The sequence below is a fragment of the Synchiropus splendidus genome, chromosome 2 (assembly GCF_027744825.2).
Source record: "Synchiropus splendidus isolate RoL2022-P1 chromosome 2, RoL_Sspl_1.0, whole genome shotgun sequence".
Classification (NCBI taxonomy): domain Eukaryota; kingdom Metazoa; phylum Chordata; class Actinopteri; order Syngnathiformes; family Callionymidae; genus Synchiropus; species Synchiropus splendidus.
In genome coordinates this window covers 38,362,670-38,375,385 of record NC_071335.1, presented here as the reverse complement: position 1 = coordinate 38,375,385, position 12,716 = coordinate 38,362,670, and the positions used below count along the sequence as shown (strand labels likewise).

Genomic DNA, 12,716 nt, shown 5'->3' with positions numbered 1-12,716 from the left:
TTGCAGACAGGACTTAAAAATGATGTTTCCTCCATGATAACCTTAATATAAGATTAAATAATTGTCAATTTATTTGTCCCACAATGCAGCAAAAGCAAACATTTAAGCACACAATTGACAGCAACATTATAATTTACACACAAATAAAGACATAAAAAATAAATCAATAAAAAAACAATAGTATTAATATGCATTGCCCTTAAAAAACATACTACCAGTAGATCACAGATGACTCAAAAAAAAAAAACTGAGGTGCTTTGATGACAGTATCAACCCTTACCTCAAGAGTTATATCCTGAGGCTTCTCCACTGGCCCAGTTCATTGTAAGCTGTTGGGACAGCGATCAGGAAGGGTACCGTTCCTTTGATCTTTTATTTTTAGGCATCTGGCTGGAAACTATGACCTGGTGACGTGGCTGGGGAAAGGGAAGTACGCAGCGATCGAAATCAGTCAATAATAAATGACACAGGTGCCACTGTACACTAAAACATGCTTAAAAAAAGCAAAACATTTTATTTAAACAACATATGAGCACCAAATCCGATGTGGGAGACAGATTCCAGCGGTGCTCGCTCCTAGATAGTTGAGTGTGTCTCAGCACTTCTGTTGTCCCAGCATGGTTGTGCATTGGTGACGTCGCTCTTCTGTCCAAGAGGAAACACATTCTGTGGGGAGGATGCCTCTGTACCAACTGAAAAGATTCCTACTTTGTAAGAGCGGTTCAAATGGGGGATCACATGCTGCCACAAAAATCTGGAAGTGAACTGCACGATCCTGTTCCTGGGCTAGTCACATGGTACAGCCAGCCATATAGCTTCAGATGTTAATAGCTACGCCATCGGAGCATGCCCTACCGTTTCCAGTCTGTAGTGAGCGTCCACCTTGGGGACCATGTGGGAACACACATTAGGGCAATTTTGTCGTGCCTGTCTTCGATCTGTCTGGACCAAAGCGGGACGGTTTATGCCCTTGTACGGCTACACCCAGAGTATATGAGTATCTTGCTGCGAGTTGTAATTTTAAGTATTTAAATGACAATGACAATGATGGGTTCAACCCTATCAGTGATAGATCAACCTTGCTCTTGACAAAACTGACAGATGATGACTTGTTGTCATGTATGTCACCATTTCTAGTGATACCAACACCTCAGCAGGACATCAAGAAGCATCATTTCCTTTTCCCGCTGGTTCTCAGCCAGGTGTTATTACTCACTCAATGACCAGAGAAACTGTTGCGTCTGAATATGATGATGAATGCGCTGGAGGAAGACGATAATGGTGGTGAGCTCATGTTTTATGCTGATGTTTAAACAAACATTAATAGTGTGAGAGTGAGTCAATGATACGCTATGATCAGTGACTTCCTCGTGTCACAAGTGTGAGCCTGATGATTTGTGGTCGTCTACAGCGTTATACAACACTTATTGTGCAATTTTGTCTTCGAACTTTTACCTTTGTGCCTTTCTTAGCAGAAAGACCTGCGTTGTGTCAGAATGTATCATCATGTGGCGAAGCCAAACACAATCTGCTTCCTGACAGTCACAGACTGTTCATCTCGTGACGTGAAGCTCGTCTCTCGCTATCCTCACATCTTCATTTGCGTCTCTTATGAAGGTGGCATCTGTTTTCCTTGTTTGCATAAATGATTTCCAGAACTGTGATAAGAGCACTTCCCTCAACAGCCAGTTTCCTTCTTTACACTCTCATATTTGCTCCGCTCTACTGCATCGCGTACTGTAATTTTTAGAAACGCTTCATAGAATGTTTTTTTAATCTTTATTATTAATGAAGAGGTGAAGTGGAAAGTTATGCAAAATCACTGCTGGATGTTGCTCAGTGTGAAAAGGCCTTCTTTTCTCAGCCCCTGTTGCTTTGCCATTATCTACCATGCTCGTACTCTTGTCTTTCTGGTTCTCCCACCTCAACACAAACACACAAACACCCAGAAGGCGTGGACAGCAACATTGCTCTTTAGTAACTTCCCTTCCCTCCTTCTCTCACTCAGACGTCCTCTCGCTTCAGCTGCGGACCTGTGAGCAGTCACTGTTTTGTGGAAGGGTGCAGCCTCACAGCCCTGAGAGTGTCAGCTGGGACTCAAGATGTCCGGGGAGTCTGTTCCTGAGGGTCCTGACCTGAAGGAGATGGTGGAAGAGGAACTGTGGGAGTTGATCAATGACAATCGGCACCGCATCTCTCTGGGGGTGAAGCACTGCAGGTTGATCCCATACCTGAGGCAGGCTCGGGTCCTGACGGAGATGGACGAGGACGAGATCAACACCTGCCACAGCCTCACCAACCGCTGCATGAGAACGAGTGAGTCTTTCCAAAGGTTTCCTCCGCTGTTTTGAACCCTGGAAGTGAACAGAGGTTTAGCCAGTTGGCTGGCTATACACTGGCCTGGGTGGAAATCTGACAACTGGACCAGACATGTTCTTATAGCGGCAAAGACTGTCATGATGTCTCAACTCATGCAAGTGCTGAGTCAGGAACTCCTTGTGCTAGGACATTTATGCTGCCTCGGAAAGCAAATGAATCCACAAAGGCAGTTGTGATACAGAGGTCCTCTATTGTGTAGATAACAAGTCCAAAACCCTGCCCTCCACATTCAGCAGGTTTCCCTTGCACACGTACAGAGGAGGTCGACTGCCTGATCTTGGTGGCTGCGTGGCAAATTCCCAGCAACGGAAATGTTTCATTCAGAGGACTCATAGTGAACGTGCCATGCAGAGCAAACGTGGCAAATAAGATGTGATGGAGAAAAAAGAAAACGCCACTTGTGACTTTCACTGATGAACTTAACATTCGCTCATTACAAATTTATCTAGCGCCATCTCGTGGAAAAAGATGTATGGTATCATTTGGCATTCTCTGATGCTCAATATAGCTCAGTCAAGTCATACACTATTTCTTATTTCATATAAGAAATCAAGTATTTTCAATAACCGTGGTCTTACTCTGTGATTGGAAAAACAGTTACTTCGGAGTGAGAAGAGAAATAGTGTATTATTCATTTTGCCAAACTGCTGTTATTCCTTTTTTAAATCACAGCTCTGAACACTTCTGACCAGCGGCACAGCTTCTCTCCCGCTCACCGCACTATCAGGAGGAATCAAGCATATATATAGATAGAACATGCATAGGTAGATTTGCGCACCTCATCTTGATGTAAGGATCAGTCATAATGCCAGATCTTTCCTTTGCGGTGGAAGTCTGTAAGAGGCGCTTCAGAGGACTCTGGTAGAGTTCATCCACACATGGAGGCGCTGATCACCTCCTTGGTTTTCCCTAAATCTGCTGGAATGATTGAACACTGAGCCATTGCTGAGTGCATCGCAGAGTTTATTCATGAATGAACTCTTACAAAGTGTGTAAGAGCATAACAGAAGCCTTGTCTAATAAAAAGACTAAAGCAGAAGACAGTTTTAGGCAGTGATTTTTCCATTTTGCCAAATGATTCTGCCATTAAACCTGATTTTCTGTTTTAGGTTACATGTTGGATCTTCTCAGGACTCAAGGAAGGAATGGTGCAGTGGCCTTGCTCGAGAGCCTGATGATCCACTACCCAACTCTATACACCCAAGTCACTGGACGCCCGTCGACTACTGATCTGTCACGATTCAGCGGTTAGTCTGACTTTGAACACTCCTACTCCAGGTTTCCACATCTGAACCTTTCACGGATTTGTGATTGAAGGCCTGGTGAAGTACTCAGAGTTGACTGAATACCTGGTCAGAGCCGTGACTGGCATGCAGCGAGAGCTTCAGGAGGCGCGCTCCGAGGCCAGCAGGTTAAGTGACCGCTGCATTTCCCTGGAGGCTGAGATTCGCCAGACATTGGAGCAGGAGGAGATGTTCAGAAGCCTGAAGTCTGAGAACGACCGTCTGCGCCGACACTTCTGTTCCGTGCAGAAGGAAGTGACCAAGCTAAAGGATGAGAAATGTGACCTGTACATGCGCTACACGTCAGCCATCGAAGAGAAATCTGCAGTCAACATGCGCCTTCATGAACTGAACTTGCAGGTGAGTGTCGACACCGAAGCTACACATCCAACTCGCCCTGCTGCCACTGCTCCATACATACTTTTGTTTGAGGTTGATTCATCAAGTTACATTATTTTCACGTGATTATACCTGTCTCGAAACCCCTCGCTTGAGCTATGAGTATTTAAAATGTAATTATCTTCATTTTTGAAAAAAAAAAAAATTAGCTCATTTGACATAAAATACATAGCTATCATTGGATAAAGCAATAACATTTGTTCTTATCATTCTTTTCGGTGGTGAAAGTCCCAAAATTATATTAAGAAATAAATAAACACACAAATTCCAATTCATATTTTGCTTTCCAAACTAGGAAGCGGAAACAGTATTTTCATGGGGGAAGCAACAACAGTGTCCCAGTGAGCCCGAAACTAGTTTCTGAAATCGAATATTTGACTGGACTTGTTGAGTCCAACAAGTAATGACCTAGTTATTATGACATTTCAACCCTCAAAACCTGAGTGTGTATTAATACATGTAGACACTCCCTTCCTGTCATGCGCATAAGAAGCCAGTCTGAGGAGTCGCGGGTATCAAAATGTGGATGACATGTTTTTTCCGCTAAAGCATTGAATCTTTTCCTGCAGTAGATTTAGCTGTCTTGCAGTGAAACAGCAAACCTCAGCAGTGCATCTGCGGTGAAGCTCATCACTAAATCAAATAGTCCTTCATTTTGAAGTAGGTATTAAGCATCGCTCTTGTTCCAGGTGTATCAGCTGCAGACAGACCTGCTAAAGGCCCAGAAGGAGAATGAGTTTCAGAAACGGCATTCCCTCAGATGTCGCCTCTCTGCGGAAACGCCGCAACTGCGGGAGAAGGTCAGGAATCTGTGCTACCAACTGGAAAAGGCAGAAAAACTCAACCCAGTAAGAAGGTCACACTTCATGTCTTTTCAAGCACCACTTGTTCACCTCACCCAACTCTCCTTGTCCCAAGGCCCGTGAGGATATTCTTGCACAGGATCTGGCCGAGGCTATCGACAGCCAAGTGGAGCTAGCAGAGCAGCTGAGGAGTTACAGAGAGGAGAATGAAAAGCTGCTGCAAGAGAAGCATGAGGTTTTGTTTGACTTTCTACTGTCTGACAACCGTGCTGTCCACTTGTTTCTCAAGGGTTCATTACTCAAATATCACTAGCTTCTGGACAAGTCGGAATCCCTGAGCCTCAAGGTCCAGCAGCTGACTTTGGACTCTGACATGCACCAGCAGAGGAGCAGTTTGGTCCAGAGCCAGATGAGGGAGCTGCAAAAAGAGCGAGACCAGGCAAGAGAACCCTGGTTACTTCTATTGAGTCCAGCGGTCAAGTTCAATATACCATGGTTGCCCTGACATGTATGTGCGTCGAAGTGACTTGGTCTGGGTCTTGTGCTTCAGGCATACGTCTCCAGAGACGAGGCCCAGGCAATGATCGCCCGCGTCCTTGCAGAAAAAGATACCATCAGGTGTCAGCTGGTGGAAGCCCAGGACAAGGTGCTGAGCCTGCAGTCCAAACTCCACCTCAGAAAAGAACGGCAGAGCTCAGATGTATGCCAGTGAATGCAGCTCAGTCAAATGGGGCACCTCAGGAACGTCTTCATGTTGCAGGAGAGAGATTATTCTTGGGAGAGTCCAGGATCCAGCTTTGAAGAGCCCTCTAGTGGAAATCGACGCAGGCTGCGACGCATGGATGCAATCAACCCTTCATCACTGACTACCTTTCATACAGAGGTGTGTGACCACAACTTTGCCAGCGCAGAGGTCAACAAACAGCAGACATCAAGCTAACACACATTGACACACACATAGAAAGCTTCTCTCAGTGGCCTCCATGTTTTGTGTGTGTGTCTGTTTGTGATGGCGTGTGAAGTGTGAGGAAGTATCAGCCAGCAGTCTTCGGTCGAGGAATGCAGAGCCACCCTCCCCTGAGTCTCTTCGCAGAAGGAGGGAGTGCATGTATGCAGAGAGCAGGTTTGTGCTTCACAGATACACAAATATTTGTCGCACTCACGTCATGCGTGTATGTGTACATGTGTGTCTGTGTCGGAGCATGTGTGTCTCTGGGTGGATGTGTTTGCGTGCGCAAGTGGACTTTTATGTAGCAGTTTAACCTTGTAAAGTGTCTGAGCTCTATCCGATGTGTTCATGAACCTGGCTCAGGTCTTCCTGTTCCCATAACTCCCTCTCAGTATAACGTACATTTCTCTTCTTGAGTTAGCTTCAATCTGGTCTTTCCTTTCACTACTTGCGCTCAGCCTTGATTTTGTTTTTGGATTCACAATGGTGTCATCTTCTCCTGCAGTCTGGAGACACTGGAGACGGATTCTCTTTCAGATGACTTTGTCCTCTTACCCAACGGTAGGCAAACTGCTGATCATGGTTTGGCTGATGCTGCTATTGTTCCGTGTTGAATCTGATCTAGCTCAGGCACTTTTGGGGATCTAGTGATACTGATTGTTGAAAAAGCTTCTCTTCTCAGTTTGCAGTGAGGACCGACAGATCCCAAAGCTCACCACTTGTCGTGGCAGCCACATTGAAAGGTAAGAAGCCCACCATTAACAGTGTCATGATGAGGCTAAGATCAATCCTCTTTCAAATTCTTTCATACACATTAAGGTTTTCATGCGCCTCGTGCGCACATGCAACATAAAGACAAATGGGAGAGTTTGAAAAGAGGATTAGCGTGTTGAACAGGAAAAACAAAATGGAGATAATGGGACACTAAACAAGTGACCTTTTTCATCAGCCCATCGAGAACCACAGCCCCTCCTTTCCTAATGCGCTCCCGTCCTAAAGCCATCCGCATCAGTGGCCGGGTTCTCAGCATTTCCCTCCAGGGGGAGGCGCTGCTGAGCCAGCTGGCTGTGGTCGGTGGTAACAAGACAGGAGTGTTCGTGCACCAGGTGACCGAAGGGAGTCCCGCGCACACGGTTGGCATTAGCCCCGGCGCCCAGATAGTGGAGGTTGGTGGGAATCTGAACTACAGCCTATGTGCTGGTCTTAATCCGCTGCTGCCCTCTAGGTGCAATGCCAACAGAATCAGAAAGCTCTGAGGATGGTTCTGGAGGAATCAACGTTGGAGGAAGCCATGTGGGCACTGGGCCAGATCTCAGGCCTCTGCCAGCTCTCGCTCCGGCCTCGACAGGATGGTAGGTGCTGTGCTTAATTGAACTCTTGAGAGTCAGCCGCGTGTTCGCCAACACCGCCAGACAGTAAAGGACCTGAAGCAGGATGGAAAGGTGGGCTGCTTGTTGATTGGCAGTCAGAGAAAACATTGAGTGAACAGCTTGAACGTTGCCCTTTTTGTCTCTTGTGATAGAAAATAGAAAAACTTTCATGTTACAATGAAACAGTAAAATACACAAAGGACCAGCACTATATATATATATATATATATATATATATATATATATATATATATATATATATATATATATATATATATATTGCTGCATCAGTGCTTTTAGCAACCCATGAACCTGTTCAGTTGATGCCTTGTGTCCTCTAGAGTATGAGGAGCTGCTGCAGCAGATGCAGGTCAATGAGATGTCATCTGGAGATTCCTTCTACGTGCGTGTGAACATGTCGCTTCCTGCCAGCTGTAATGGAACTCTGAGCATCTCCTGCAACGACATTTTACACGTGACCAACACGCAGCCAGCGGGCGCCGAGGACTCATGGCACGTTAGTCTAGTTCATCCCTGCCAGCTCCTGGACCTCCAAAGTGGCACCGTTCCAAACTACTACAGGTAGATTCCGAAAGGATCATAGGATCACGCTCACCTGTGGGTCAACTAGAGCTTGCATTTTGATTCCCTCAGGGCTCAGCGTCTTCTCATCAGAGCCATTGAAGAGATGAGCTTTCAGACCAAGAAGCCGCACAAGGTAAGAGTGAGGAGACTCTGCGTCCTGGTTATCCCATTGACAATAGTGCAGTACAATCTGCTCCTCCTAAGTCTGCAGAGACCCAGAACACACAGATGGAAGTGAGGATTGTCAGCACTGGTCGGCATGGGAGGAACCCGCTGTGGGTCAGTGTGGAAGACGATGTAGCAAAGAACACAGTTTCAGGTACCAGGAAAAGTGTGAACTCAGTAAAGAGAATTGGCTGGTGAAATGTGGACATTTCTTGTTGTACAGGAGATTTGTCAACACCCAGCAGTTGTGTAACCCTCATGCCATACTCACCTGTCACCCCACACTACCCACCCACTTGCAGACCGGTTCTGTTGCTGCCCAGTGTGCTGGGGCGCCTCCTCGACAAAAAGCTGGGCAGCTGGCAGGGCTTCCAGCTTATTGAGCCAGGTTTGTGTCACGGTCCGAGTGTTTCACAACCCAGTGGTGGCGGAGTCAAGTTTTGATGAAAATCTGGCTGCTGTGTGCCACAGAGACGTTGAGCCCAAGTGCTCATGCTGCTCTGCTGCAGAAGTCTGAGATCCTGGAGGAGAGTGAGCAGGGAAGCAGTTGCTGCTACACCCTGCACAGTGTGGAGAGAGTGATGCAGAAGGTCAGTGCCTGTTATCACAACAGCATTCAGACTGTCTTGTGTTTCGCTGGAGAGAGTCTCATGTGCTGAGGAAACTGACTGGTTGAATGGTGGTTTTGGAGCTGATGCACTCTCCCTCCCGACAGGGAATCCACGCTGTTCTACCTCTGGGACTGGATTGTGTCCGTCGTCTGCACAGAGCCAAGATCTTCCCCATCATCGTGTTTGTTGCTCAGTCTCAACGCAGTGCTCGTAAACTGAGGTAGCTCTTTTCAGCCCAACTGGACTTATATTTGTGAGTCCTGTCTGTCGGCGATCTGTGACTCTACACTATACAATTCATTAATATCTCAAGTAAATATTTCTTTCCACAACAAATGTCATAGCCACACAAACAACAGAAACACAGCTCACTATCTGCTCTAACTATTTAAGATTGTGAAGACCTAAGTGTGAAGATCAATGAGAAATGGACATTCAGAGTTTCCCTTGAATTTTTTTCTGACCTGGTGATAACCACAGAAAAAAACCTAAATAGACAAGGTCCATGGGGCAGCTCATGGTCGGGTTACTATCTACCAAATCTGTCCACTAACCAAATGTGTCCTACCTGCCACAGAATGATGACATCACACCTGGCAGATTCGAGAGTCATTACTTTCATTGGACATTGCATCAAAAGCACAAGCAACCCATCAGCAGACAATTATACACCATTTTTATTCATTTGCCAGGGAAAGATGTGCTTCCATGAGGGATTTTTCATCCTTACAGAATCAGTCCTACCACATACATGTCAGCCAACATGTCCTGCAGACTGTGGAGAAGAAGAGACATATACTTCGCAAACAACCCAATGACAAACATTGTTTTTTGCAGATATTAATGTCACTGATCTGACATCACTGTGGTGTAGTCAGGAGTCAACTCGAACACGGAACAAATTGTAGTTTGTAATAAAATAAGGACACTTCTTTTACACGTTCTCAGCAGCTCTACTTACATTACGAGCTCCAACATATAAATGCTCATTGATTTCTGAATGGACAGAAACCGTTCTCATTTTTGGTGTATCTATTGTGTAGACATTGTGTTACTCAGCATGACTTGAGTCGTCCCAGTGATGTCCAGCTGGAAACAAAACTTGTCTATATTGTCTGCTCTCTTCACAGAGCGAAGCTTCAGCGCCACACCAAGTCGGAGAAGCAGCTGCTGGTGTGTTCTACGAGTGAGGAGCCCCTGCTGGACAAGCTGCCCTGTCTGTACCACAGGTTGGTGCCGGACTCCTGGTGTGATCAGAGGTCACTGCTGACCAGTCTGCGGACCATCATCTGGGAAGAGCAGAAGAAGATTGTATGGGTGGAGCCTGACCTCTGGTAATTGGTTGCAAACTAGCGAAGAATAATGTGCAACTCGGTTCTCTGTGTAGCGGAATATGTTTTACAAAACATGATTTGTAAATGTCAGTATGTATCAATGATACTTTGAAGTGACCTGGAATGTGTTGATTCACTCAGTTCATGGGATTTATTTGTTCATCTCTCATGCATATGATCAGTTACTCAGTGGAAGTGCATTTATTGTGAAGGTTTGCAAAATATCCTTGCTCCATATCCACAATGGCATTTGTGCCATCAAACTTGCAGGGAAAGTTTACTTCATATAAAATATATTTAATTTATTTATTGCAAATATTTAACAATGAACCCAACACTTTCCAAACGCTTTGATTATTTTTCTTAAGTGACACATATTTATTCTGAATGATTAATAACTGCTATTTTAGGGTGTAAAACTCAATGTTTATTTATGTAAGAGTCTGTAACAAGAAAAGGTTGAAACTTAAGGCCTTGTCAGACTCCATTTGTTGGAGGCAAGCAGCTGTGTGGTGCACCAATGACCAAAACAACAGATATTCTGGTGCTCTTCTGCTGCTCTTACCTACATGTACCCCCTCACCTTTCATGGAATCCATTTGTACCCACCTTTTGGGAGTTTCAAGATCCATGGTTGACTTGTCATCTATTGTCACCCTGGATTGAATTGAAGTTGGAATTTCAGTTGGAACAAGATAAAAGAAACCTTTGATAAAGCGTATGTATTAAGCGTAGTATATTCTGTGGTCTTGTTTCTTTGTGCTTGTGCTTTTTGTCGATGATATCCGTGCGCTAGTTTTCTTACTGCTATGTGCTTTCTACATCTTTTCTACAATGTCTTCAGCCGTGTGTGAGTTGGACCACCTTGTCCGATCGTTTGTTTGCTCTGGTTCTTTATTTTCAGTCCTGGGCCATGTTTGACCTCCATGTTTTATTTTTAGATTGCATCGTGTGTTTGAATGTTTATGTGTTTTATAACCCTCTTCTCAAGTGAGTGCTGACCATGGTGTGTATCTGATCTTGTTTCCTGAGCCTCCAGTTTGTCTCTGTTTTCAGCTTGTGTTTTTTGACTTGCTTTGTGCGTTCTACTCCCAGGTTGGTGATGCCCTCAGTTCTACTTCTTGTCTGTTGTTAGATTACTTGTGTTTGTTTAGGTTTAATTTCCTGTCCTAGTCTCTCTGTGCTCTGGGGCACCACACGCATTTGTGTTCTGCTTTGTTCGGATAATCACTGTAGGTGATATTTCTGTGGGCCTCAAGCAAAATACCCGACAATGGTTCCACCTGTGTGCGTGCTCCGCCCTCTTGTGGGTTTCACTGTTGGTTATTCTACTGTAGGCGTTCTGAGGAACGTGAACAGGACACTCGCCGGGGGGCAGTAAAAACCTCCTGTATTAGCCCCGAAATCCTCACCACAGTCTACCATCAGTTTTAATGATCCTGATTCTATTTACTCCAAATCCGATGTGCATAGGACTAGCATGGGACGACTAGCAGAGGAGGGCCTGACTCTTTGTGGGGGCTGGGATATACTGATTTCAAGGTGCTGCTGCGTTACACGTGTGGGGAAAGATGGTCCTTAAAGAAATTGATTCTGTTGTTCTGATTACCATTTGTAGTTCATCTAGATGTATTTGAAAAGAGACAGTCTGTAAATTCAATTTCAAAACCAAACATTTACATTTTCGCCAGGAGCCAAGGTATGGCAGTTGGCATAACTCGCCATGCCCAATTGACGCCCCTGCTGTGCAGTCTGTTCTGAGTATGTGTGTGCCAGGTGACATGTGGCCTCAGCTGAGGATACGCTAAAAGCCGCTGAGCTACCTTGCGTTGGCGCCGTCAGTGTCAGTGCCAGTGGGTCAATAGTTCGTAGGAAGCTGCAGACAAGGCACGCATGGGTCTTCATGGGGCTGTCCACTCCGAGGTGTCTTCTGAACTTGTCTTATGAAGAGCTCCTGTCAGGCCTGGTGTCAGCACCAGGCGCTGTCCAAGGCCCCCGAACTGGGGTGTCAGGATGCAGCTGCACCACTACCATCAACTGTGAGCACAGGGCCTGCTTCACATGACAAGTCTCTAGCGAGCTCTGTGGTTATAGCTGAAGCACAGATCAAGCCATTCCTTCAACTGCCAGCAGTGCTTTGGTGACTGATGCAGTGTCCACATTTACTGGCCACTGCATTTGGCTTTGAATGACTATTGCAACCAAACCTCATCAAATAAAAGCTAAATAGATGCAACCGGGCATGATCACATTTTCAGACACAGCCCAGGATTGTATGTTGTCACCTGTGTTTCTTGTCAAAGTGCATGCACACATGGTCCCCCACCAAGGCTCATGGTACTTACTCTACTTACGCCATAGTCACCATTCCAAAAGGTGAAAATAAAAGGGTCCACACTGAAGCGCTTCCTGACAAGGCAAGTCATTTTACGATTAGTCAGGATTTATGCTGCTATCACATCAAGCAAACACAAACAAAATCACAAAATAAAAATCTGGTCGCAAAATAAGTGCAGTGGAAGAGACTGACAGTTTTTCATTTCTCTTGAGGTACAGTACCAGCAAGGTGTCTCCATCACAACAACCTGTCTATTTGCAGCAGCCTCTCCACCATTCTGTCCATCACTCAAACCTGACAGCAGGAACCTGTGGTGACCGCACAAGTGTGAACTCTGAAGAGAGTCTCTGCTCAGTTTTTCCCTGCTTAAACAACAATTCATAACTACTGTCATCGACTATGGTCTCAACAGAACTGGCCATATCCATCCAGCAGTTCTGCAACTTAGACTTCCAATGTTAAGACAGAACAAAACAAGAAAACATGATGATGAAGTCAAC

At 45.4% G+C, this 12,716-nt stretch overlaps 1 protein-coding gene across 1 annotated transcript; it reads left to right on the top strand.

Moving 5' to 3' along the window:
- Positions 1-2,044: 2,044 nt before the first annotated feature.
- Positions 2,045-10,570, top strand: LOC128754353 (caspase recruitment domain-containing protein 14-like). Its single transcript, XM_053856906.1, has 20 exons — positions 2,045-2,316; positions 3,489-3,626; positions 3,697-4,022; positions 4,751-4,909; positions 4,980-5,099; positions 5,178-5,303; positions 5,415-5,564; positions 5,625-5,747; positions 5,887-5,987; positions 6,319-6,374; positions 6,496-6,556; positions 6,763-6,979; positions 7,039-7,165; positions 7,525-7,765; positions 7,838-7,901; positions 7,973-8,087; positions 8,157-8,321; positions 8,405-8,523; positions 8,649-8,764; positions 9,675-10,570. The coding sequence occupies exons 1-20, from the start codon at positions 2,103-2,105 to the stop codon at positions 9,880-9,882; spliced, it is 2,946 nt and encodes a 981-aa protein (XP_053712881.1). The 5' UTR covers positions 2,045-2,102; the 3' UTR covers positions 9,883-10,570.
- Positions 10,571-12,716: the final 2,146 nt, after the last annotated feature.

Coding starts and splice junctions, on each gene's coding strand:
- LOC128754353 (XM_053856906.1), top strand. CDS start 2,103: ATGTCCGGGGAGTCTGTTCCTGAGGGTCCTGACCTGAAGGAGATGGTG. Junction 4,023..4,750: donor TTCATGAACTGAACTTGCAG/GTGAGTGTCGAC, acceptor CTCTTGTTCCAG/GTGTATCAGCTGCAGACAGA. Junction 8,322..8,404: donor CTTCCAGCTTATTGAGCCAG/GTTTGTGTCACG, acceptor TGTGTGCCACAG/AGACGTTGAGCCCAAGTGCT.